This window comes from Ascaphus truei, chromosome 7 (assembly GCF_040206685.1).
Source record: "Ascaphus truei isolate aAscTru1 chromosome 7, aAscTru1.hap1, whole genome shotgun sequence".
NCBI lineage: Eukaryota > Metazoa > Chordata > Amphibia > Anura > Ascaphidae > Ascaphus > Ascaphus truei.
The window spans coordinates 78,988,788-79,016,647 of NC_134489.1; the positions used below are offsets into that span (position 1 = coordinate 78,988,788).

The 27,860-nt window shown below is 39.6% G+C and overlaps 1 protein-coding gene across 2 annotated transcripts in view; it reads left to right on the top strand.

The window, feature by feature from the left end:
- The window catches only part of TTC21B (tetratricopeptide repeat domain 21B), a 79,410-nt gene extending 52,536 nt beyond the window's left edge, over window positions 1-26,874 (top strand). The window contains exons 29-30 of one of the 2 annotated variants that reach the window (XM_075609179.1): window positions 1,896-1,986; window positions 26,778-26,874. In XM_075609179.1, coding sequence (XP_075465294.1) covers window positions 1,896-1,973 — 78 coding nt within the window. In that variant the 3' untranslated portion in view covers window positions 1,974-1,986; window positions 26,778-26,874. Of the gene's footprint in view, window positions 1-1,895; window positions 5,208-26,777 lie in introns of those variants that run through there. The other variant, XM_075609178.1, reaches the window with a different exon arrangement.
- Window positions 26,875-27,860: the final 986 nt, after the last annotated feature.

Sequence of the window (27,860 nt, forward strand, 5' to 3'; positions counted from 1 at the left end):
GTCGTGGGTAAGCCGGGGTCAGGAGCGGAGATGTACGAATTGTCGTTGGTAAGCCAGTCCATGAGCAGAGAAGTGCGGAATACAAAAACAAGCAAAGTCAGGCAACACAGGACAAGACAGGCAAGGCTCACGGGGCAAGACTGCAGTGAACACAGTGCACATAAACGAGGTTATGCTCAGCCAATGTGCCAGAGGGCAGGCTGAGCATATAAGGCAGAACGGTCCAATGAGCTGGAAGCATTCTCAGGAGTATGCCTGGCTGTGGTTGGCTGAGAGAGGCAGCACAGGTGTATCCCTTTAGACAGGAACAGAGGAGACACTGTGCGCGGGTGCCGCGGGACGATGACGTGAGCGAAGCCCAGAGGCGGGGACAGCGGGAATGGCACTTAGTGCCGAGTGCGGTCCGCACGCGCCCCTAGAAGGAACGCTGCCATTCGCTGGTCCACGAGATGCGCCGCAGGAGGCAGGACACCTGATCGCGGGTCTAGGTAGGCTAAGAGCATACCGCGGAGGGCGCGAATGACGGATCCTTACAATGCGGCATGGGTGAAGTTTAACAAGATAGTCCAATAAAACAAATTATATGAAAATGTGACACAGTATTTATGCTTTTTCCCACTGGGGTGCAGCAAAGCTATCATTTCAAGTGATCATGTTCCAACACTATGTGCATTCGACCTCCATTACATTACGTTTTAATAACAAATTTCAACTTCAGCTCTCTTACAAACGTGATGCATGGACTAGTGTACAAAAGACTTTGAATTGCTGAAGTATAGACCGCCTACGCTATCCCCTTTTATCGTTACATTTTATCTCTAACCCTTTTTATTACTAATCTAAATTCCCCTGTACTACAATGGTTGTAATAATTTGAGTATATCTAAATGTAACATGGTAGCTATTCATGCAATAATTTGCACTTAAGAATAATAGAATTGTGAATCATATGTTCCATTAGAAATGACAATCAACATATCACTTGTGGTGGGTTTTTTTTCTTTCTTTTTCAAGAACATTTCCCTAGAAACTTATCTTGTAAATACCATTTCTATTTTAAAAGTAATGGGCAAAATAAAGTGTTTAAATCAGTACACTCACAGGCTTTCAAACCCATTTTGTTTGTCAGTTTATTTTTTTAGGATTTATAACGAATATAGTTTAATGTCCAGTATAAACAGGAAGAATTATAGGGCACTACGGCCCTTTACCTGTTGACTTGTGGGGACATTCACAGCATCTGTGGCGTGCAATCCGTCCGTGTAGAAGATCCAAGGTAGTAATGTGCAAAACAGAGCACAGCCAGCGACTTTCAGCTTTGAAAAAAAAGGAAAAAATGCAAGGCAAACTCCAAAATAGCAGATCAAAATGTAATTGCAAGCTTCAAGCAATACATGGACTACATGAACGCACCTATGCGTTTCATGCAACAGCACTTTATCAAGTGCTACACATTTACCTTGATAAAGTGCTGTTGCATGAAACGCGTAGGTGCGTTCATGTAGTCCATGTATTGCTTGAAGCTTGCAATTAAATTTTGATTTGCTATTTTGGAGTTTGCCTTGGATTTTTTTCAAAGCTGAAAGTCGCTGGCTGTGCTTTGTTTTGCACATTACTACCTTGTTCCTGGATAATGCCCGATATATTTGTATTTTTGAATGTTAATTAATTGAATATCAAATCTTGTAATGTATAATGTTCTATCCCTATTGCAGAATATTTGAATGGGGTAGTAGAAAAGGTTATCTGCTTTGTCAATGAAGGGACATCTATTGGGCACTATTGATGTCAATATTCTGTGCACTCATTTTTCTGTATGTATATACTGCATGTGCAAAACAGGACTAGCTTAAATATATGCTATTTATTATCACTTTATTTTATTCTTTCTGCAGGTTTTAGAACTTCATCCAAATTACCCGAAAATAAGAAAGGATATACTTGACAAATGCAGAGCTGCATTAAGGACATGAAGTGTTGAAGATGGTGAAAAAAACCTATATACCTATTTATTTAGCCTGGTTCTAAAAGTTTAAAAAGATTAATTCTAACTTTTGTGACTCTCAAACATAATTCATTGCTGCTTAGTCATCTTGATCAGCATGTTGAAAATACTGGACCTACCAATAATGATAAAAATCAATCTATTTATGGCAAATACAATATGTAATGTCCAGATGTAAGTGTAATGTAATGTCATGCTCAATATCTCAGACCACTAGTGGTCTGCAGATTAGATTGACGACCCTTGAGTTAACTTATTTATTCTATGGCATTATTCAGTATGCCTTAAAGCTTCTTCCTGGTGCTGGAAAAGATCTCCACTCAAATGAATGAAACTATAATCTTCTCCAGCTAAATTCTTAGTTTAACTGCAATACATGCAAGGAAACACAATTCAATTCACCCTGTCAATTTAATGAATAATCCCCTACGGCCTAGATTCACTAAACTTTGTTAAACTTTAGTTAATATTGCAGGTGGTAAATAGGGGGGTATGTAGCAGGATTTGTTGGAAAATCCTATGGTACAGAATTATTTTACAGCAAAAAAGACAGAGTAAACGCACATCTACATTACGGAAATCCAACATTTCATTAACCCTCTCTTATAACTTATATCATGCTGCATAAAATCTGACACGTCTACCGCTTTCAAATTGGGGCCTAAGAATCTAAAAGCAAATGATCACTGTACATCCAAATTCACTGAAACCCTGCATTTCATTATTGAGCATTTTTTATTATCATTATTGCTTATGTCATTCTACTTAAAAGCCTACACATTTTACTCGTGTCAATTTAGGTTTTAGTTGCATACAGTATATAACCCTCCTTAGACTGATTTCTTCGCTACGGTGGGGGCTCAAGTCCTACATCCTGTTATAACCGTGCAATACCCTGTGCTGGACACATAGCCCAAAGGTCAGACAATAGAACACGACACTAGGCATTGAATAACAAAACGTATTTATATAAACCCCTTATTGCCACAGATATACAGACATAACCTTGATCCTGAATCAGAGGATGATACACCTACTATTACTGTATTTTTAAAAGCAGTTATGTACCAATATCTCTTCCAAGTTCCCACAACCTTGTGTTATGAGGGGCCTGTGTGTTGGTGCCGGGACAATGTTGGAGCTCTTAGTAACTGTGTAATGGTGGCAGACCTGTTCTTCGCAAAGCCTTCAGTACCCTTGTCAGTAACTGAGGATCCCCTTGTTCTTTAAGCACGACACCGGTAACCCGATTGGTTGTTGATCGTCCCAACCGCCAACACCCTGCTGCAGCTGGAAGTTGTAGTTTCCTATTGCAGCCAGGAAGTAGTATACAGTATGAGAAAGCTGCCTCCACTTTAAAGGGGTTACACTTATTTTGGCCAAAGTATGATCATCTTGCCCACAATGCCAGAGTGTAACCCCAGGTCACGCAAGTCCCAATTGGTAATTTCATTATGTATTTTTTTTTTTTAACAAGAGGCATTCAGCTCCATGGACATGGTAAAAAAAATAATAATAATAAGATTACAAGTTATGACTTTCTTGGTCTGCGATTTACATAGCATGGTGGGAAAGATAATCATACTTTGGCCAAAATAAGTAATTAAAACCCCAATGTACATGAAATAATAGGAATGGGTAAGGCCCCGCTCACACAGCGCGCTACACGACGTGCGTGCGCTCGTCACATATTCCTGGCGGCCAATGGTAGTGTTCAGTATTGAAACTACCATTGGCTGCACAGTACGGCGTCGACGCTGCTGCAGTAGCGGGAGTCTTTTCAATCTGTGATCTCTGGCTGCAGCAGTGTGATGTCAATTTCAGCAGCCAATCAAGTTCCAGACGTTTACATTGATTGGCTGCTGAAATTGACCTGCGTTTCGGCGGAGACCCTAGCAGCTTCATGCCTGGCTTTGGATATGGACATTGTGGCTACAATTATGGACTTCAACTGCAGAACTTCCACCAGCATCACCCAGGGGCCAACTTCTCTTTCCAACCAACACATTGCCCTATACCCCCACCAGCCTCCGTGTTCTCCAGCCTGCCTACTTTCATTGGCAACGAGCTGGGAAGAAAGTCCTTCTACTCCCAGCTGAGTCCCACTTTGCCAATCCTGCAGACTCTAAAGACAGACAACCAGAGCAGACCCTCCTTTTCCATAAACAATATTATAGGGGGATCTGCCCCATTAAGTACCCCCACTTTACCCTACACATCCCAAACTGGGAGCCAGCCACAAGTGATTGTAATGTTAACCCCCTTCCTTGGCTCCAATGCAAAACCATTTAAACTTGAAAAGTAAATCACAGATCTTAACAGCTGTCATTTTTAAAAACAAATGTCTCATCCTGTGTGTTTAAGGTAGGAATTATCTTTTTTTTTTTATATATATATATATATACACAGACCATTGGACTTTATCCACAAACTTCTAAACTTCTTATGGTCATTTCCCTTTGAGAGAACGTTATTAAAAAATCTACACACACGCACTCGCACGCTCTCACACACACACACGCTCTCACACACACACACGCTCTCACACACACTTCCTGGATGCCGCCTTGTTGAATCATTCCGTCTGCTGGGGATGATCACACATCGCAAAGCAGACAGAGGCGCGCGCACGCTGCGTCACAAAGTCCCCAGTGTGAACGCTGCCTAAATGTGAAGGTTCTTATGCAGCATGACAAGTCGTAAAAAAGGGTTTCGATGAATTTGGATGTACGTTGATCTTGTGATTTTAGCTTTTTTGGTCGCACCAACAGCACTTCAGTAAATGCTAAAAAAATAAACATTTTAAGTGCTGTTTGTACTGGGTGAGCTTACCAAAAATAACACATGAAAACAAAATAATTTAACTTTTGACTCCTGAGGCTGCCAATGCAGTCCAAAGGAATGCCTTCAGGCACCAAAGTGATTTACATACAACATAAATACACTACAAATAAAACAGAAAAACTAGAACAGCCATATGTTAAAGGGCAATTTCCTCTTGCCCATATTTAGTTTGATTTTAATAAATGCAGCAGTTCCTTGCCTTTCCACAATAATATCTAAAACATACAGAACACCTACAAGCTCATATTGAACCCCCAAAATACCCACAATATATATATAAGCATATAAGTTTCACAGAGGAGTGCTACTGAGCATGGCTATATATATATATATATATATATATATATATATATATATATATAAAACCAGAGACATAACATAAAACACAGACAAAGCTCAATGCACATCCAGAAAAACTTATATACGGTACAGTGCCTAAATATACATGTATAAATAACTAATAAATAAAATGGTCATTTAGTTTAACATTTTGGCCAAATTGTTGTAAGCCCCTGAGCCAACTGCACGGCAGACCATGTTTCAAGGGTCCCTACACTAATATAGATTCTTAATAACATGTGCATTGCCAGGAAGAATGATTTATAATAAATCTGTCAATATTAGTTGCAAAAGTTCTAAGTCTGATTGAAGCTTTTATTAACCTGTACATTACCAGGAAAAGCACTCTGTAATAGATTTGTCACAATCACACTGTAAGCAGGCAAGTTCCCCTGATAGTGGGAGATGCCATGGAGTGAGCTTTTAACCATTTAAATGTGGGAGGGAGTGAGCTTCAATTAGGTAGGAGGTTGCCACCCTCCAATCAGCTAAGACTAGCTGAACAAGAATTATAAAACATACAGAACACCTACAGGCTCATATTGAACCCCCAAAATACCCACAACATATATATATATAAGCATATAAGTTTCACAGAGGAGTGCTACTGAGCATGGCAATATATATATTTAAAACCAGAGACATAACATAAAACTTATATACGGTACAGTGCCTAAATATACATGTATAAATAACTAATAACTAATAAATAAAATGGTCATTTTATTTATTTATACATGTATATTTAGGCACTGTACCGTATATAAGTTTTTCTGGATGTGCATTGAGCTTTGTCTGTGTTTTATGTTATGTCTCTGGTTTTAAACACAATAATATCTAAGCTGCTGATCACTCTGCTCTCCTGTGATCGATCTGTGAAGATTCTGCTTCCCAGGACACGCAATATTGCTGCCTATTTCAAAGGCAGACATGGTATAGCTTGCTAAATAGTTGCTATAGCAACCAAAGGAAGTGTAATACATAAAAAATGGAAATGAAAAAAAATGCAGGAATTATATAATACTACACAACAGATTAAAAAAAACAAAAAAAAAACTGCCATGGCCCTTCCAGCAAAACTTGATAATTTGACCGAACCTTAGAGTGGTCACGTAATCGGGCACCACTTCATATGGAAACGGAAGAGTCCTCTTTAATTTCCCTGCATTACAGATTGGAGCACAGGTCGCAATCTCCCCTAGAAAATGAGCACTCTGTGGGCATGGGACCCATTAATATAGTGGCTATGTCATGGGGCACCCAAAAGGTTAAGCCTTTAGTAGCCCAAGTGGCCACGTAGTCATGGGGTGATCATGAGTAGCTGACCACTTGGGTTTATAAAAGGTTAATATAGAATTATTCTGCAATCCTAATTTGGGGTGTTTTTATTACCAGTTCTAGGTTGGCTAGTTTGTGTGTCCGTGTCCTTATATGCATATATGCATAGGCAAGATGAGCTTAATGCCAGACTGGGGTAGTTGATAAAAATTTGCCACTATTTTTATTTTTATTATTTTACTTTATCCTGATATTTCCCAAGCATTGGAGTTAAGTGAATTGGTAATTTGGTGTTAATTACTCATTTACATTGTGGATAAATTAACTGACTTTGCATAAAATAATGCATATATTACCAATAATACACTAATGAATTACTTGGGGGGGGGGGGGAATCTAAAGTGGTTATTTACAATGCGGTGAAGTGGTTGCGAACAGAAAAAAAAAACATTTGCTTAAGTGGGGCTATTACCTTCCATGTCTTCTAAGCCAGGCGTGGGCAAACATTTCTTCCTGCGGCCCCCTTGCTGGCAACCCAACGTCGTGTGAACCCACGGTGTCATATGACGCCAGGTTTCCATGGAATTGCGTCGCTGGAAGCCAAGGTAAGTGAAGTTACAGAGGCCTCACACGGTCCCCCGGCATTTAATTTTAATGCCTTCGGGGAAGTGCAGGGCCTCTAACTGCCGTGCCTGCTCCCCAATTTGCACACCCCTGTTCTAAGCAACCACAAGAGATTCACCGTATACTGTAACAAGAAGCCTGTGTGGAGGACCTGTGAATTTCTGTTTGTCCAGAAGAGGGTACTATTGCATTTTAGAAGTTGTGAATTAGGTACACTGCCCATTAACCTTTATTTTGTATTATGAATGAACTCTATCTGAAACGAAAAATGATTTCAAGATGAGTGCATACTGTTAAAGTGCTTCTATAATATCATTGGTTCTGTTACTAGTAAATTGTCAGATATTCTAATTCGTCCATGGTGAATCAATTTTTTGTAGCAACAAGCAACACTTGAGTTATTCAAATATGTCTATATACTGAATGTGTGTTTAAAAAAAAAATAATGCATATGAAAAATTGCTTCGAATTCTAAAAGAAATAAAAATTGTGTACATTGAATTGCCTTTATTGTATGTTAAACTGTAAAGAAGCATTTATTTATTGTAAATCTAATGCATACATTAATGGATGAATGACAGTTTATTAATAGTATTACCAGGTTTTGAAAATAGCATCTGCCTAATCTATATAAATCCCTAATTTTTTTTTTTTTTTTTTTTTTTGCTCTGCTTGTTATGCTTTTGTTGGTCCTAACCAAGTCACGTTTATAACGGACTGACACACTTCCGACAACATTTAGAAAGTCACAAATTTAAATACATAGAGCGAAGGCCCTTAATATCCCATCTATGTTGTTACTTTTAGATGTGAAAAAAGTATTTGATAGGGTTGAATGAACCCTAGCTGTTTAAAACCCTTCATGCTTTTGGTTTGAAAGTAAATATCCTAAAATTAATTGGGGTGTTGCAAGGTTCCCCCTAAGCAGCTGTAAGAAGCTCCAGCTTTGCATCTAATCCAGGGGGCGCACACTTTTTTCCCTGCGCCCCCCCTGCCGGATGTCCTCTCAGCGCACCCTCCTCCACCCGGCGTCTGGGCGTCATGACCCCATGGCGTCATTTGACGCCGCGTTGCCATGGCGATGCGTCTCCAGGTGCCGGCTGAATCAAGGTAAGTATTGTTTACAGAGGCCCTGCAGCTCCCCCAGCACTTAATTTAAGTGCCTTCGGGAAGCGCACGGGGCCTCTGTAAACCCTACACCCCCTGCCGGTAATCTCACGCCCCCCAGTTTGCGTACCACTGATCAAATCCATTCAAGATACAAAATGGCATGCGGCAGGGCTGCTCCCTGTCCCCATTTATTTTGCATAGAACCTCTTGCTTTAACAATAAGGAAAGACTCATACCTGAGGCATTCACAACGAAAAGCAGGCATACAAGGCCAGTCTCTGCAGACGACATCCTGCTCACTGTAATGAAACCCTTCACGGCTCTACTGAACCTCTGACGTTCTCGCCAAATGTTTGGACAGATGCCTTCAATGTAAATCACTCTAAATTGGAAGCTTTAAAAATGAACCTTCCCAAGAAAGTGGTCAAATGGCTATCCTTAATTTTCAACTTCCAATGGCAGCAGAAATCTTTAACTTTGAGGTAAACATAACACTTGGGGTGTCTGCTGAAAAGGCTGCTGCCCTGAAACGTTATTGCTCTATTTTTTCTTGTCTTGTATCAAGCTCGAAGTATATTATGCTACAAAAATAAACTGCTTTATTTTCTTGTGTGCTGCATACAAACTTTCTGGTTCATGTACAGTACACATAAATTCCTTTAGCTCCTGTTAAGAATACTATATAAAGTTATATAAATCTCTTAAAGATCTAAGAGACTAGATTTTAACTAGAACTATAGAGTCTTAACATTTCCTGGATTGGTAAAATCTATTCAGTTAAAATTTTCTATTGCCAAAAATACTTTACCTGTTTAGAGCACTTCCTATTGATTTTAAGAACCAGATATCTTAGCCCTGCAGAAGGCAATCAACTTTAGATGGGGAGGTACGAAAGCGAGAGTTTCAGGCAGATTTTAGTTAGACGAGGGGCTTGGAGGGGGATGGATTGTCTGTGCACTGCCTGTGGACATACTATAGAGCAGCACAAGAATCTCAGTTATCAAGATAGCATGTTTGCCAAGGTTCGTCAGGTGGGTGAAAATAGAAAAGGACAGAGTAGCGCTTTATAACGAAGCTTTAATGTGAGCTCCAAAAGCAAAATATAAACCTATTGATCAGTCTTTGGATCTGGGACTTAACAGAGGATAGACCAGCTTCAAAGCCATAATAATTCCACACTACTTTTTTGTAATGTCCTGTTTTAAACCGGGCATGGACCCGACAATTTAATTGATGGATCAAAGAAAATATCAAGAGTTCAAAAGACTTTATTACTTGGGATCATGTTAAATATTCTGTGTAATTAAGGAAACAATATAATATCCAAAGTTCAGAACTTTTCAGATATGTGCAATTACGACATTTCAATTTTCAGTACTTTAATAGTAAAGTTTCAAATTCTGAAACTTTAAGCACATTTGCAGGGCTTCCCCCTTAAGCAATGGACTAATCTCATATTGTCAACAAATGTCACCTGAAATTGATCAGATAAGTATGTGTGTCACGTATGGCACACCTGTGAGCACGTGACCTGTATATGGGACAAGGGTTAATATACAGCTTTCAAGCTGGCCCACTTTTCAGCTTTGACAAGGTTCCTCAAATTAATAATATCTCCCCTTACCCCTGTCCCAATATACCATGTTACATAAGTGAGCATGTGTCTTATATATGCAACAAGGGTTAATTCACATGGCTTCTCTAACCAACTCACCTTTCTCCTCCGCAAGATACTTCCAATGAGTTAATATTAACCCCTTACTCAATTGCAATCCTATATACGCTCCACCACCTGAGAAATTATGCAAAATATGTAAATTAATATATCTACCAGGGTCTCAGGTCCCTGTTTATTATAGAAAACGATGTACCTAACACACCTGTTGTTGCAAAATATGTCCGAAAATGTAAATACTTTCCAGAGCATGCAACAGTTTGTTCAGAGCCCCAAAGCATTACTTAAAGAATTGTTTAATATATAAAAATACAGTACTTCAGATTACAGAAAAAGATAATTACAAGAATATACAATTACAGTAAATGCAGAACAGTTTATTAAAATAACAGGATAAAACATAAATCCCTATACAGTATGTTACCATGTCATAGGTTTTCCCCCCAGAGAGTTTATGGCATAGAAATATGAAAATTGTATGTCTTTATTTAAATAGCGCTAAAGGTGTACTCAGCCCTTCACAAAGCATACATTACAGGGAATTATAATAACAAATAAGCGCAGCAAAATCGGACAATAGGAAAGGAAATCCCTGCCCTGAAGAGCTTACAATCTAAGTGGTATGATGGGAAACTTGCAGACAGCAGGTTAAGGAATACGTGCTGTAGATGGCAATGCTTTGTCACAATGGTTGGTAGGAGTGACTGAATGTGGGACAATAGCCATGAGTGCAGGCTATTGGGATATCTGATTTGTGAGGTGAGTTTTAAGGTTACTCAGTATTAAATGAGAAAATGTAGGTTAACGCCATTATCAGGGGAAAAGGTGGCAAGAAGGCATGGATGAGAGCAGGTGTGTACATGGCTGGGTCAAGGATTAGCAGAGATATCCCCAGCAGCAGGAAGGAGTAGATAGAGGTTGTGAATAGAGAATTTGTGGGGTGCTTTTTATTGAGGGGGTAAAGAAGTTGTTGGTAAAGGGGTGTATAAATAATGGTGCAGTGTATGGGCACAGGTGGCGGAGAGGAGAGGTGAAGAAATGTGGATAGGAGGGGAGTGGGGAAGTTGAAGAGAACAGAAACATTTACAAAGGAGTGAGAAAACATTAAACAGAAAAGCAATAGGGAGGGAAAGTGCACGTGTTTAGTCCAAAACACACCTATTGAATTCTGCCTTTCATAATACCTTGCTAAGACTTATGTACTATATTTTCCCCCCATTGAAACCACATAAGCCCACACCTGTTGTAAATCAGCTGCTAGGTTGACTGTTTTACAACAGCGAACAAAAACCCTGCTCTGAAAAAGGCGTTTAAAATATTGACTCAATATATAAACGCTCATAATAACTTAATTTCCCCAATACTTAGACAGATTCAGGCTATAATGATGGATGTGACAAGACTAATTTTGACCATCTTTTGCCTAAATTTGACTGACAAAAGGATGTCTGTCCTTGGCACTTCCTACTCACATTGTGCGTGGCATAATTGCAACGATTACAGATATCTGAACATTATACTCTAGCGTAGAGGTTGTCACCGAATATCCTAATTGTTTAATAAAGTCCTCCAACTAAGTTGTGACCTGGGTCGCCTCTCTCTGGGATGCACCAGTAATTATTCAGGAACATTTTGTTTTCTTTGAGGCTGACAGAATCGTATCTGGCTATCGTTTACTGCCTTCTAAATGACACACGTCACTTTTAGTGATGGCGTTCCTCCAATTAAGTCCCCTGAAGATCAGCAAAGACACAGAAAAAGTCTTGACCTGCCATAAACCCAATATATTGTATTTTTTAAAACTGTAGCTAGATTAACCCCTGAAGCACCAGATTTATTAAAAGACTTAATATCTCATGATATTATCATGACAATATGCAACAATGGAAAGAGATTTTAATTAATTGGTTGAGAGAGAATCGTGGCAGGATATTTGGTAACGAGAATCGTGGCAGGATATTTGGTAACGAGTATCTAAGACCTCTAAACATCGTTATGGAAGAAAATGGGTACAAATTGCTGTACCGTTGGTACTTATCACACCAAAAATTAAATTTACTATATGCCCAGTGTTTGCCATTATGCTTTAGAGCAGAGCTGCGCTAAGTGGGGTGTGTGAGATTTTTCTGGGGCGATGTGGCGGTTGCAGAGACCCTGCACGCTTCCCCAAGGCATTTCAATTAAATGCCGGAGGATCGCGTGAGGCCTCTGCAACATCAACTTACCTTGACTCTGCCGGCGTCAGGACTTGTCTCCATGGCAACGGGTCATCAAATGACGCTGCAGGGTCATGTGATGTCTCACGATGGCAACGCTGCGGGTCATGTGTGACCCCACGGCGTCATTTGACGCCGCATCAAAGCAGGGGGGGGACGCGAGCACCACAGGAGGCAAAGCAGGGGACGCAGCAGCAAAAGTTTGCGTTTCCCTGCTTTAGAGGATGTAGGCAAATAGGTTCCCTGGAACATATATGGTGGACTTGTGTCTCCCTGGAATCTACTCTCGTAAATAACTTGCTTGATATTCATCTTAAGCTGGATCCCTGGTCAGCACTTCTAAACAAACACATCAAAGTTACGAGAAATTAACCAAAATTATTACGCACATAATTGCAGCCACCAAGCGCTGTGTAGCGGCTTCCTGGAAGCAACGAGCCTCCTGCTTCAAGCTGTTAAGAATGAAATATGGCTAATCCTCAATTACAAAAAATAAAAAAAATGGAATTGTTATTTACCAACTACTGACCTTATCTGTTTTTTTGTTCAATTCATTGCATCAGTGTGCCCTTCTTATGTAATGTATTTCATGTGTCTCAACTGTTTGTGATACTCCCTTTTTTTTAACCCTCTCCCAATTTTCTTTTGTACCCCAACATATTGTTTAAAACGGATCAAATTTAAAGTTCAAATAAAAACACAAAAAAAGCTGAATAAAAATGGTAAAGTGCCAGAACTTTGTTCTTATATAATAGCATGTTCTTGAATAGTGCTGCTAGTTTTATGTAGCGCTTTACAGAGACATTTTGCAGGCACAGATCCCTGCCCCGTGGAGCTTACAATCTATGTTTTTGGTGCCTGAGGCACAGGGAGATAAAGTGACTTGCCCAAGGTCACAAGGAGTCGACAGCGGGAATTGGACCAGGCTCCCCTGCTCAGTGCCAGTCAGTGTCTTTACTCACTGAGCCACTCCCTCTCCCTACTGAGCCGCTCCCTCTCCCTACTGAGCCGCTCCCTCTCCCTACTGAGCCACTCCCTCTGTTCCATTATATTTCTTGTACAAAGTGATATATCCGTAATTATTTTTTAAATTAATTTTAAAAGTTCCTCCCAAACTTGATTTTCAGCTTCTGAAATCAATTAATATAAAGTCAGCTTCCGGTGAATTAGTATCTTTTTGTTGTCCTCTTAAATCTGAACAATATTTTTCCAGTGACATAGTGCTCTGGGTGTGTACTACTTTAAAGGTAAGCTGGCAATAGATGGGTGTTTGCTAAACTTTCACTGCGTATCTGTGTTGACAAAGGTGAACAAATATCCTGGTTGGGCTTGGCTCTCCACCACTTGGCTTCTTATGTACAGTAGATGGCCCTGTTAATAAGGAAATGGTTTCTCTGGTAGGTAAGATACTATAAAGGTTCAATAAAACAACTATTGTACTATAAAATCCCTTTACTTATGGGCAAAGCATGTCAGTCATATCTGAAACATCAGGACACTGGTCCATGCTGTCATGAATGATGCATCTGGTTTTCCTGGGGATGTGGACTCCCATATGACTTGCTATTTATCAGAGTAGTGCTACATTACATTATTATTCAATTGTATAATCTGCGACTTGACCTGTGGGACTTAGCACAAAGTGATACACGTTTCTAACCCAAAATACAAACTCAACACTGATAAAAACAGGTCTCTAGAGAACAAAGCCGCTGAATGAAAAGATGTTTGTAATACACATACCACCATACACCATGTTCTCGATCATAAATGTATCGTTCTGATTGAATTACCCTTAAGGCTAATAAACGTCTTAAGAAATTTTTTTACATTTATGGTTTCTTTGTTGTTGTAATTATATTTAGTCAGCTGTTGTGGCAATTTTTTTTTCCATTAAAACCCTTCTAAGCATACTGTTAACATTAGCTTCCATACAATGCTGTGTAAAGGCATTAGGAAATGCCCAATACCTTAGCTCATTTGTTTAAATAAAATCTCCATCTTTTATCATTTAAACCAGAAACGGTGTTCAGTACTAAGTGGAAATCATTTTGGAGACATTATCTTGCATGGTAAAAATGAATCCCAATGTTTTTGCTGTTCTCAATAACCTTAAAATTTTTATTATCGGTCTCCTTATTTACTATATAGTGCCCACAGTGTACTCATGGGATCGAGAGGGCATGAGGCAGAGCAGGGGTGCAGGATTTTTTTGTGGAGGTGCGGCGTTTACAGAGGCCCCCGTACTCTTCCCCACAACATTTAAATGAAATGCCAGGGTAGGCGTGAGGCCTCTGTAGCTCCCTCTTACCTGCTCAGCCGCGGGGTCAAATGGATGGCATGACGTGACATCGCATGATACTGCCGATGTTAGAGAGCTGTTAAGGGGAGGCCGGGGGGGGGCACAACAGAAATGTTTGCACATGTGAGGTAGAGGGAGAAGAGAAAATCAGCTTAGAAACAACCAACTCTAACAGCAGAAAGGGTATCAGGATTGGAAGGAGGTGGTATATAAAGAAGCAGAGGAGAGGGAAGAGCCAGAAAGTGTCTCATTGTGGATAGCATCCACCTTGTCTTTAAAGTGGTCAACAAAGGCTTGAAGGGAAGGTGGAGTGTGGGCGAAAGAGAGCCCACCATAGGAGACTGCAGCCTTCCTAGCAGATACATGTTGTGAGAGCCAGGTTTCTGTTACATCACAAAGTGTGAGAGCAGAAAAGGTTGTGTACAGCCAGAGCCTTGTGGTCAGAGAACGGACATTACATAGGGCACAGGAGAATACTGTAGAAGAGAAGTGAAACAAGGAATACTGATGAATACTGTAGTGCCGACGATTATTCTAAAACAAATCTGGGGCAATCACCAACAAGACCCAGGTACATGCTGCAACATTTCAGTGACATTTCTGCAGACAGACTAATGGCCCATCGGATTAACAGCAGGGGTCCCTGGCAGTCCCATTCAAACTGAATGGGTCTGCCAGGGACCCCTGCTGTGTTAATCCGCTGGGCCATTAGTCTGCAGAAATGTTGCAGCATGTACCCAGCATGTACCTGGGTCTTGTTGGTGATAGCCCCAGATTTTCCAAGGCAAGTTTAAGGCAAGTTTTAGAATACTCGTTGGCGCACCTGTAGGTATTAAGTTAGATGTGTTAACAACTTTTAATGGGGAGGGAGAGGAAGGTGTGGGTGAGAGCAGGTGTGTATATGGCCAGGTCCAGAATTAGGAGAGATCACCACCAGCAAGGAGTAGTAGTGAGAGAGAAAGGAGGTGAAGATTTGTGGGATGGGGTTACTGAGAAGTGCAGAAGTAGCAAGGCTAGAGGTTTGTAAATAGTGGTGCAGTGTCTGGGCAAAGACATAGGGAAGGAGAGATGAAATGTAGATTAAACGAAGGAAAGTGGGGAAGGTAGAGAGAATTAAAAAATGTACAAAAGGCGTGAGGAAACTGCCAACAGAAAAAGCAATCGGGAGGGCATATTGGGGATACAAATAGGGATAGAGAGGCAGTAGGTGAAAGTTCACAGATATTCCAGGATATGAGGTGTGTAATTTGAGAGATGTATAAATCAGGCTTGAGAAGGTGGAGTAGCACTGGAGGTTAGACTGGCATATAAAGTTAGTGTTTCAGTTATGCATAAATTGTCAGAGCATTTTTTTTAAAGTCTAAATCTAATATTTATTTTCTTGTTCACCTCCTGTTCAACTCCACAACCACTTTAAATCTGGCACTTAAATAGGCACAGCCAACATAGTATTCAAGCAGCAATACTACTCCATCCTCCCACCCCCTTTCCTTTTTATTCCCAATGTATAATTCTACTTCCTTAGCTAAGCTGACAATTGTTTGGTGCTCCTGTTATAAATCCTGATTGTGTGCCTAACATAATGGCTGCCTTTCAGTTTCAATCAATCTTTCATTAGGTGTAACTCAGCAGCTACAACAATCCTTATATTACTACAGTAACATTATCAGTTACAGTTTACAGCTCAAATTGCTGGGGGACATTGGCAACAAATGAATACAAAACAGGAAAGTATTGCAAAGGTCTTGCACTGCTGGGGAGGTGGACTAAAACCTACTACAGAAATCAAAGGATGCTTTCAAACTCATTAAAAATGGCATTGAAGAGTATAATAAAAAAAGTCACTTATCTCATACTACAGAACTGATTTATTGAGAAAAAAATATATATATATATATAATTTCAAATTTTGCTGCTTTCATAAATGTTCTAAAATGCCATGTTCTAAATACAATAGACAGCTGCCTCATCCTTCAAAAAGGTGTAATCTTTTCACAGTTGAGTTTCCGGCATAATTAATAACCAACCCCATTGTCTTTTACTTTTCCAATATTATCCTTCCATTTCCTTTCTGTTTTGTCTTTGCTACAGACATGGTATCCAATTATTCTGCCCTCTCTTATTCCTACTGCTGCAGCTTTTCCCACTGACCTCCAAATAAAGGATCTTCAATGAGTCTCAAAATTGCGACTGGGTGAGCTTTGTTAATTTCAAAGGGCTCCAGCCTTCAGTACACTGTTGCTTGGCAACCCACCTACCCGTCTCTGCATTTACTGCGCGAAGGGACTGAAGCCTATTCTGCTCTCCTGTTCATTCATTTATTCAGACTGGAAGCAAAAGCCTGTGCGGAGTTTCTATGGCAACACAATCTGTGTGTGTGTGTGGTTACCTGTGTGCCCTGTAAATTTGCCTCAAGCATATTTCACTAGTGGCATGATGCCCAAAGAAACATTTCTTTAACCTGATGGCTGCCAGATAGGCATTAACCCTTTGGGTTCCTCAAGACGTAGTCACTACGTCATGGGGTTTGGCACTCCGGGGGCTCCATGATGTAATGGCTACGTCATGCCTACCGAGTGCTTGTTTTTCAGGTTCCGCTGTGGGGCGCAGGACACAATCTGCAGTGAAGGGTAATGGAAGAGGACTCCTTTACATTCCGGGGTTAAGGGACGCCCTCTGCTGGAGGGGCCAAGGTGCCGCGGCCCTGCGGGCACTCAAGGGGTTAAAAAGTGAGTCCAAGTTCTAGTAGCCGTGTTGCTTCTGGAGAAGTGAAAATTAATTCTAGGTTGTCTTAGTTTTTGAGGGAAAAACATAAGCGTTCCTTATCAATGAAATTATAGCGTACAGAGCTTTTCTATCCAAATAAAGGCCTACCCAAGTGTATTGTGTGCAGTGTAATACATCTACACTATTAAAAAGCAATGTTTTATACGCCCCTGGCAGTGAACAGGTTAATGCACAAAACCAATGAGAAAATGCAATAGAGCGTCATCTAAAATAAAATTTTCCCTGCCCTTGTCTAAAAATATACCCAATTGAAGAAAGGGTAAATAGATTTGCGAAATTACGTTTAAAGACTAGAATGAGAAAGAAGGTACATAGAGAGAAAAGAACTACACAGTGGCAGCGATTAAACCATGAAGCAGCTAACATTCAAATAGTCATCTTTAACCTTTTAAATGCTGAGGGTGTTTGTACCAGAGTGTGATAGAAATGTTGGAGTTTTTGGGGGCTATCAATGATCAAGATGCATTAATGATAATATTTTTAACATAAACCTAGACAAATTATATTCAGGTTTTTTTCAGAATAAACACTGTGTGTGTGTGTGTGTGTGTGTGTGTGTGTGTGTGTGTGTGTGTGTGTGTGTGTGTGTGTGTGTGTGTGTGTGTGTGTGTGTGTGTGTGTGTGTGTGTGTGCGCGCGCGCGTGTGTGTCAAAGGGACTGCTACTATGATTGTTAACTCCTGTATAGAACAAAGGACACAAAGCCACAAGTGCTACATCCAACTGGACAAATTATATAGTTAAATACTTATCTGTTTATCTTCTCACAAGCAAGGGCCATTTACTTCAATTCTTTGGCCAAAGAATTTTAAGCCTACAAGGACATCAATTGGTTGTAGAACCCTCCATGATTTCAAGCTCGCCCATTCCCCCTTTTTAATAGCAGCTCTTGCTAAGCACCTGTAAATGACCAGTCTATTCAGACAGTTCTCCCTCCATTAGGGAGGTCATGAGAGCTTTTTGCAGGTACAGCAGTGTTAGGACCTACAGATGGGCCATGGTTGTAGGCTTAAAATATAGGCAGTCCTCGGTTATCTGACACAATGCGTTACTCAAAATGGCGTTGTAAACACGCTTTCCCATAGGAACACTGTTTAAATGAAAGGTTCCGTTGCTGAAAGCATTTTTAACACTAAAATACACCAAATATTTTATGCAGGCAATAAGATATGCAGCACACACATAAATTATATAGTGTATATACTGTATTATATATATAATATAACATAATAAATAATATATTATATAGTATAATATAATATTTTATAGTATAAAATTATATTTATACGCTCTTACGACGCTTTGCAACATTGTTTATGTGAATGTGTATATATATATATACACACATACACAATGTTGCAGAGCGTTGGATAAGCCATTTTGGCGTTGTAAAAATGAATATAGGTATGCATTGCACAGCGTTGGATAAGCCATTCGTTGTAAAGCGAAGCTTTGTAAAACGAGGACTGCCTGTACTTTGGCCAAATACTGTAATTGAACTAAATGACTATTGCTTATGAGAAGATAAACAGATAAGTATTTAACTATATAATTTGTCCATTTGAATGTAGCACTAGGGCTTTGTGTCTTTTGTTTTTTCAGAATAACCTGTAGATTATAATTATATCCATGGTTTAATGTTTTGTATGTATTGTATGTCTTTATTTATATAGCTCCATTAATGTACATAGTGCTTCACAGTAGTAATACATGTGGTAATCGAATAAATAACAGATAATATAAATAACAGATCATGGGAATAAGTGCTTTAGACATAAATATAACATTAAGGAAGAGGAGTCCCTGCCCCGAGGAGCTTACAGTCTAATAGGTAGGTAGGGAGAAAGTACAGAGACAGTAGGAGGGAGTTCTGGTAAGTGCGTCTGCAGGGGGCCAAGCTTTATGTATCGTGTTCAGAATATTCACAGTGCTATTTGTATGCTTCTTTAAGCAAGTGTGTCTTAAGGTGGGTCTTAAAGGTGGATAGAGAGGGTGCTAGTCGGGTACTGAGGGGAAGGGCATTCCAGAGGTGTGGGGCAGTCAGTGAAAAAGGATGTCACATATTACAGAAATGTTAGCCCAATTGCTAAAAAAAGAATAGAAAAACAACAACAATTGAATGAAGTAAAATGAATATGAACTTGATTAAATCCTTAAATCCATGTCACACATACACAATCTAAATAGCATTATGTCTACAACCCTTAAAGCTACCAGAATGTCTAAGCATGTTATTTGTAAAGAACTGCTTCAGCAGTATAAAAGCACTGGAAACAGTGATAAACTCGTCTAACAGTAAATATAAAAATATGTGTGTAGGATTCAACATGGCATAAAACGTTATCAAAGATTTTATTTTATTAATGCATATTTTCTTTAGGATTAATTAGGCTCTTATTTCAGTTGTGTTCTATCTGCAAAGTTATACAACTTTCTAGTATCTTGCCACAGGTTCTGCCCTCAGCAGCAGTCCATATTATGTGGGAAAACACTATACCCGAGAAAAATTGTGGAACCCACAATTAAGAAAGAACCCCTATCCCAAGCTCTATCATTTTCTAAACTACACAGGATCTGAAAAAACCCTCCAATGTTTTTGCCTTATCCCCCCCCCCCCTTCTTATTCCAATGGTTGCTGCCATTAATAGAGATTTGTAAGCTACAGGAGACCGACACCAGGAAATTATGGAATTTCACAGAGGGGACCCCTGACCCAATATCTAAAGTTTGATGTCCCCCAATTTAATTTCAAAAGAGGCATCTCTCTATAACCTTTCAATACTTGCGGAGAAAGGGAAATCCTACTAAAGGGGCCCCTTTCTATGACCTAACTATTTACGTTATGCAGAACTATAGTGTGACTTATATGTTAGTATCATGCAGCAGTTAAGGGGTTAACGTTACATAAACTCTTGGTAGTTGTAAAAATACATTTTCTAAAAAAAAAAATATATCTGCCTATGTATTAGATTAATCACTGTGCTTTTCCATGCTGCTCCTGCTAATTTTGCTCTCCATGCACAGACTCATGATTAGGACCAAGAGATTGGCCAATTATGTGATTTATAGCAGGCGCCAAAGGAAAAAAAAAAATGAATAAGACACATATACCACAGCTGTCTCGTGATGATTGACACTCGGTTACTAGTGACCTGTCGCAGCAGGAATGCCATTCTAAATGAGTACCTCCTATGCAACAAGAAGGTGCTTCATGCACCATATTTCTGAAAGTGAGCTGATGAAGCAATCCACTTATTATATAGAAGGTGTGTGTCACCAACACTACATTTTTTATGAATCGCTTACTCTTTTTTTTGTAGCATTGATCGATTAGATAAAAGGAGAATGGAAAAGAATCATAGCCTGTCATAAATTAGGTAGGAGGTAAAAGAGGAAACAAGTCGTGCTGTAGACAGAGCTATTTTAATGACTAGGTATGTTATATAGCCATATACACTAGAATAAGCCACACATTGCAAATAGAAAAGATTGCAGATAATTAAATACAATGGTAAATATATTAATATTTTAAATAAAGTATATATTAGTCCTGATAGGATGTTAATTAAGACGTGCTCTGTGTGGGAAGATTCAGCTGGACAGAAGAATATATCTCGAGAGCAGTGTGTGAACTAGTTGCTGGCTAATAATTTGATCTCTAATGCTTCACTATTGACTATTTGCTAATTTATCAAAACACTGTTTACAATGAAAAGTACAGTATTTGATTTTGGCTACTTTGTGATTATTCTTGTAAAATAAAATAGATAAAAAATAAATAGCTGAACTAAAGATATAAAAACGTTCCTCAGACTTGCCCCCCATCCCCCCCCATTTGCAAGTCCCAAAGGGGGGCTGCTCTTCACCCCTCAGGCCCCAGCCCCCCTTCTATGCACTCTCCACATTCTTTAGCAGGCCCATATGGGGACCTGTCGGCTGCTTCCCAGGCCAAACCTCCTCACCCCCTCCCGCCACATACCATGACGGGGAGAGGGGTGAGTAGTTTTAATGCGTTTCACTTTCATGGTGTCTGACAGATACAGGAGAATATTTAACATCTTCACTTTTATTTTTAAATGAATGCATGAATACTGCATATTTACCTGGATAAACAAACAGCTGTAGTTTATTGGGTTTTTTTTTCTTGGAATATCTTGTGTTTATGTTGAATAGACAGATATACTATAGCACTTTGCGGTGTCATAATTTGTTTTTAAAAATTATTTTAAAAACAAGGATGTGTACTTTAATTTGAGAATAATTTAAACACTGATTTAAATGTGCAATCCCTTGCAGCTGACCAAAAAATAATTTAACAATCTAATTAGTTTCTTCAAACAAATGTAATTATCCCTAAAGCAAACATTTGGATGCTTTTCTTTCTTTGCTAAATAAGAGCAAATTCTATTTGTTCAACCAGGTCTCATTTTACTATGTTTACAATTAACTTAAAACAATATATTTTAACATCCTTCTAGGTGTTGGATTTGGGCAAAGGCACCAATCACCCAGACTTATGGGGCTGCTTGATCAACCTGTTTTCAGCTGAAATTCCCCATTTCCCTGGTGGGATCCTTGTTACCTGTAAATCTGCCTCAAGCTTGCCTCAATACTGGCACGATGCCCAGATCAACATATTTCTTAAACCTGCTTGCTGGCAGAAATGCCATGTGTAACCCTCCTTGCCCGGTTCCTAAGTCTATTTACATGACAGTGCTTTGTTGTTACCTTATCAGGGTGCTGGATTTGTGCATGGTAGGCGTTGACAACGCAATGAAGGGCACCATGAACTTTATTTATACAAACAGGATCTTTACCGCCGTAGATAACTGTTCAATCACATCATACACTTTCTAAGCATGTACAGTCTTTGTTCTCTCCACTGTTTGTATAGTTTCTTTTCTCTTTCCTAGCTGCCCCAATCTCAGCACGCTAGGGAGGTGCTTAGTCTTTACTCATCCTGTGTTACCTAACTGATTCCTTTCCTGGGTAGTGTCTATGGGGCTTCATCCCTTTGAGACCCCCTTCTGGGCATTACTTCCTCTCCTCTCGTACTGATCTCAGTATCCCTGCCTCAGGTACTGAATGCCACTATATGGCCTTCTGGAGTAGTTAGCTAGGGACCCTCCAGTTGGGCTGATCCTGCTATGTAAGCATTGGGTTTATTTTTCGGGAATCCCATCTGGGCATAGGCTTCCTCCGTGTGAGCTGGGAGAGTAAGGATGAGCCATTTCTATTGACACTAGCTGGTAAGGACACTGTCCCTAACTACAAAACAAGAAAGGTTATACCTGCCCTATTATAGAATCATCTGGACACTAACTTATTTACACTATACACAGTGAGGTCCCTCAACAGTGAAATCCTCCTGGAACCTAACTTCTAGAACCTAACTTCTAGAACCTTCTACCCTATTATAAATATACTTTAGTCTTATGTCACTGTCGCCAGGCAGAACTGGGCGGGACTTATTCTGCGTGAGCCTGCACCGTTAAACCCATAAAGCCATAGTGATCCTGGGGGGGGGGGGGGGGGGTTACACATGCAACACATTAAAAAGCAATGGAGGAAGAAAAGAAATTCAAGTGCAAATACCATTTGACAATATTGTAAGTGAACACACTTGTGATACCAGACATAAATATATTTCATATGGAGGTAGTGCAGCTCCAGAAAAGGACTCAAACCGGTGTCCAAAACAGGTACACTGAAGCAAGGGGTCAGAAGCGCAAATACTCCCCAAATATTTGGAAAAATAAGCGAGAGACAAAATAGTGCAATAACGTATAAATCAATGTTATGATTATAATAGAAGGTATCTCACAATTGAGAAGTAGAAAATAAGTGTTGTGGTTATTCAGAGTCACCAACTCGTAGAGGAATTCTTCCAATGCATACTAGTGGATAATCCTCAGGAACAGGCTAGGGAGATGGGGTAATTCCCATATGTGAACAGAACAAAGAGGACACAAATAGTATACATTGTTTTATGGACAGAAATTCAAAAGTAATATACTTACAGTGCTAGAGGTGCAGATATGTGGACCACCCTGGGTCAGAAAGTGGATAAGGATCTTGTCACTTGCTCCTGGGATTAGCAGTTGTGGTGACCATCCAAAGGGAATGCTACTCAGGTGCAGAGACCAGGCAGAACTAGGCCCAGGATCCTCAGAATGGTCTTTCACACAGCTTAGGAGGCTCCAAAGGGTCTGCACACTCACCCTACGCGTTTCACTCACAAGAGCTTACTCAGGGGTGAATGGTGTAGGATTTTGTGTGCCCCTCTCTTCTTTTAAGTATTTCTCTGTTCACAGCGGTATTCTGACATCATCACGCGTGACGCCGATGACGTCATGATGCTCGCGATGTCCCGCGTCACACACTGTAGCCAAGGTAACCAAATGTAAACAAGGACATGCCCTGCATCGCGATGGGAGCCTGGGCAGCCGCAGGAAAGCACTGACAGTCCGTGTAAGGATTGGATCATCATGCAAGATACCATGTATACACAGATCATGCCAAATGCAACAGATGAAAGAATGACCATATACTGTACACATCAAAATGCATTTTCTATTGGTGGTAAACCACGTCTTCAGACGCAGAGAGCATAGCAACATAAGTTTGCAATGCAGTCGCCAATGTACCTCTGCGATTTGATTCACAGCTTAAACGACTATGTTTAATTTTAATCTAGTAAAAAATCCTTGAGCTGAAATTAACTTCTTTTCAAGGGTGATGTGTTGACCATTCAGCAAGAATAGGCTCCAATAAAAAATAACAGAGCGAGATCTGTACTACATTTCCACACTGCTGCTTGGAAGCAGTGCTTAGAAGCAGTGGGGTGAGAGGAAGTCCATCTACTTAAAGTTAACACCGGCGACGTCCTCTCCAGGTAAAGGAAATTAAAGGGAATATTAAAAGAGAACGGAAAAAAAAGAGCACTGGCTGCGGGCACAGTTCAGTGGGCTAATCAGGGTAAAATGAAAGCAACAGGTGTAATGGGGTAGGCATAGAAGATATCAATAATATTGAATGTCTACAAATGGAAGGAGCCTGGACCAATTGAGTGAAATAGGTCAGAGGTTCTCAACTCCAGTCCTCAAGACGCCCCCCCCCCTCCCCCATGGGTTAGGTTTTAAGGATATCCCTGTTTTAGCATAGGTGGCTCAATCAGTGGCCCAGTCAAACACTGAGCCACCTGTGCTGAAGCAGGGCTATCATGAAAACTTGACCTACTGTAGTTGAGAACCCCTGTAATAGGGCAATGGAACACAGCAAAATCAATAGGGCAGCCTAGAAGGGACATGGTCTAATAAATATTAGACATCCAGTTGTAAGTATCTACATAGACGACATGCAGTAGATTCAAACAAGGAATACTAAACGCCTATTTCAGTAGAGCTTGTTTTATAGTATTGGATGCTTTTCTAGATACCTAGACTGTGCAACAACAGTAGATGGTGAGGGAGCGGTGTGCTTGCAAAAACACAGAGCAACAACTAAAGGGCTTACCCTAAATAATGTCAGCCAAGGCCAAGGCCCAGCTACACACGTCTGATGTGAATCCAGCTAAATATGCCAACATGCTCCAAAATAACATACATTTATGTTACAGCACACATTCTCCTTAGCAATTTGCCACTCCCCGCAGTATATCATACTACATGAGGGTAACTTGCGCTGATCAGTGCGAACAATACATTGGACTGTTCAACTGCGCTATTTGTTTTCTGTTTGCACCTTATAAACAATCCCCAATGACTAAAATGTTTAGCAAAGTTAAAGTACTTTATTTAAGCGCTGTCCTCAATTATTTCATGTATTTTCTCCCAACAAAATTGATGAAGTAGAGGATACAACAGTGTTCTCATTGTTGCTGGTAAGAGCACACTTCCGTAGGATGGCGCTACGGGATGTCTTGGTGATAACGAGTTTCAGCATTCATTCTGAAAGCCACAGAATTATTCTGCCAGCACTAAACAATGTTTTTCGTGCCTCCCTTTCAGCAGCAGCAGTACAGAAGTCATTTGTGCATGTATATTCTGTCTGTGTTTCCCTGTGGTGATGTTGAATAATGTCTGGAATTCTAGTGGTTTATTCCTTTCAAATGAATCACAGAAAAACTGAAAACGATTGCTTTGCCCGCTTTGTGAGTTTTACACAAGACTGGCTTTCACACTATTGTGAGCAAGTGTTGCTGCAGACTTTAGATTAATACAAATTATTATCAGGAGACCTATAGCGTTTGTTTTAAATGTTTGCTGCATTAAGAAAGGCTACATATTTTTTAATACATAGGTATGCAGTATGAGTTTAATATCCAGCTGGTTGGTAAACTATCTGAAAATCAATGGTTTCCTACGTAATTTGAAAGAAATGGTATATGCCTTTTCAGAAGACACAGAAGGAAAGTCCATTTGAACATAACCTTGTGAATTAATCTGCTCCTATATGGACAATATAGAAACAACTTTAGCCAAAGTTCTCAGTTAACTGAACAGTGAATACATTTTATACTTGCTATGCATTATAGTAAACATTGCACATAACATTTTTAGGTCTTGAAAAAAAATACATGAGTATCCTGGATACTTAGAATACATATAACTATCATTAATATGACAATAATTACATAGGTTGGAACAATAGTTTTATGTCTGGCCAAAACTTCCACTGTAAAATAACATATAATACACCGAGCTACTAATAAGTACTGTCTAAATAAAAAACAAAACCTTTCTAGAATGTGAACAGCTACAAATCGTCAGCAGTGGAACACCTTTTGCTGGCCCTGAGACAGCAAGGCATTACAGGGAGGAGTGAAAACAAAGAGTAATGTTTAATTAAGAACCTTTCAGATCTCTTAGATTGGCATATGTTACGCTGGGTACAGCTAGTATTACCATATCACACAGGAACCATGGAAAATCCCATACAGATTTCTCTGTGTAGAAAAACACAACCAATTAATAAAAATGTTGAAATGGAAAACAGTATATAAGTCATATTGACTACAAAGTTCATAGATTCCACTATGTCAGTTATTCCAATTTGAAGGTTTATGTAATATTTTCTTACACCATATTTCAGTCCTAAACTATGATTTGAGAAACATTTTCACAAGTGCGGCAGCTCATGTAGAAAAATGACACTACAAGCATTACAATGTGTTTTTTTATTTTTAATCATGCATACCGCTATGAACAAACACGAACATATTTTGCAACTTGACAGGTCTGCTTTTACTCATGTTAATTGTAAAGGAAATGAAAATAACATAAAAGTAAACGTGAACTTTATTTGAAAAAAAAAAAAGAAAAACATTCTTTATATTTTAGAATCTGCATAGTGTTTCTTGACAAATGAATATAGAACCTCACTAAACAGCTTTAGCATTTTAATCACAAATTTAGGGCAGAAATGGCAATATAATAAAATCCCCACATCTTGATGCAGCTACTTGCTTGTTATACAAACCAGCTGACGTGAACACATTAATACACTTCCTGCATTTAACTGCTTGCTCAAGAGCTCAAAAGTGTACCATCTAAAACTGCAATCTTTTAAACTAATATTTGATTTTTTTTTTTCACAGCAGAATAAAACTACCATTGGAAAGGAGATTTAAATCTCTGAATCAGATCACATGCAGACATGATGGGTGCATTCTTCAAATACACTGAGACTAATGCAGTATGCCTGGTATAATTCTATTTCTGTAACCTTAGCCAAGAGTATTGTCATTTAAAATGAGTAAGCTTAATAAAACATGGTGACAGACGGTGGCAACATCTGTTTCAGTGTGTTCGTCTAACTGTTAGGTCCGCTAACAGGTCAGGTTTTCAGGATATCCCTGCTTCAGCACAGGTGGCTCAATCACCGGCTCAGACGAAGACTGAAGCTGGGATATGCATAAAACCTGACTTGTTGGGGGGTCTTGAGGACTGGAGTTAAGAACCCCTGTATTAGGGGTAACTCTGTTTCTGCCAAAGCAGCTGTTTGGGTTGTTTTTCGGCTGAAAATACCCATAAGACTTCAACAATGATTTTCATCCACAAACAGCCTAAATGGAGGCTTCAGCAGATATAGAAAACGGCCCTAAATATCTCTGTCCTTGGGGGAGATTCACTAACCACTGATGCAAGGTATAGCACAGGTACCCCTACAGTATGTTAACTACTATTCCAGTCAGTACGATACCCAGCATCGGCACTTAGTGACTCACAACATTTGTTCTACGATTGCTGCAATTTGACTTTTACCTGACCAGGTAGTAGTGAGCAGCAACATAAGAGAAGTCACTTATCCATGAAAACGACCTTATTTGTATCATTGTACCTTTCCGTCTATGTATCAAACATCTTTCCGGCTGATTTAAGGGTTTGGATTTACGTCACTTTAATAAAGCAGTAATCCCTTCAATAAACTCTGTTTTTGGCATGCCCTGGTACAAGAACATGCTGCTATTTGCTTTTGGGAGTGTATTGGTTCATGAAAAACTGTATTCATTCTAGCATTAAGAATTGGCGCCTGCCAGTTCTTCATAGCAACATTCCCCTTATCTAAATATACTCACTTTAACATCTGAAGGGCACTTGTATCTTAACACATACATAACTTTGATATGTCCCCATGTTTGTGCTATTGGAAAAGTAAACAATATAACTTCCCTTTATTA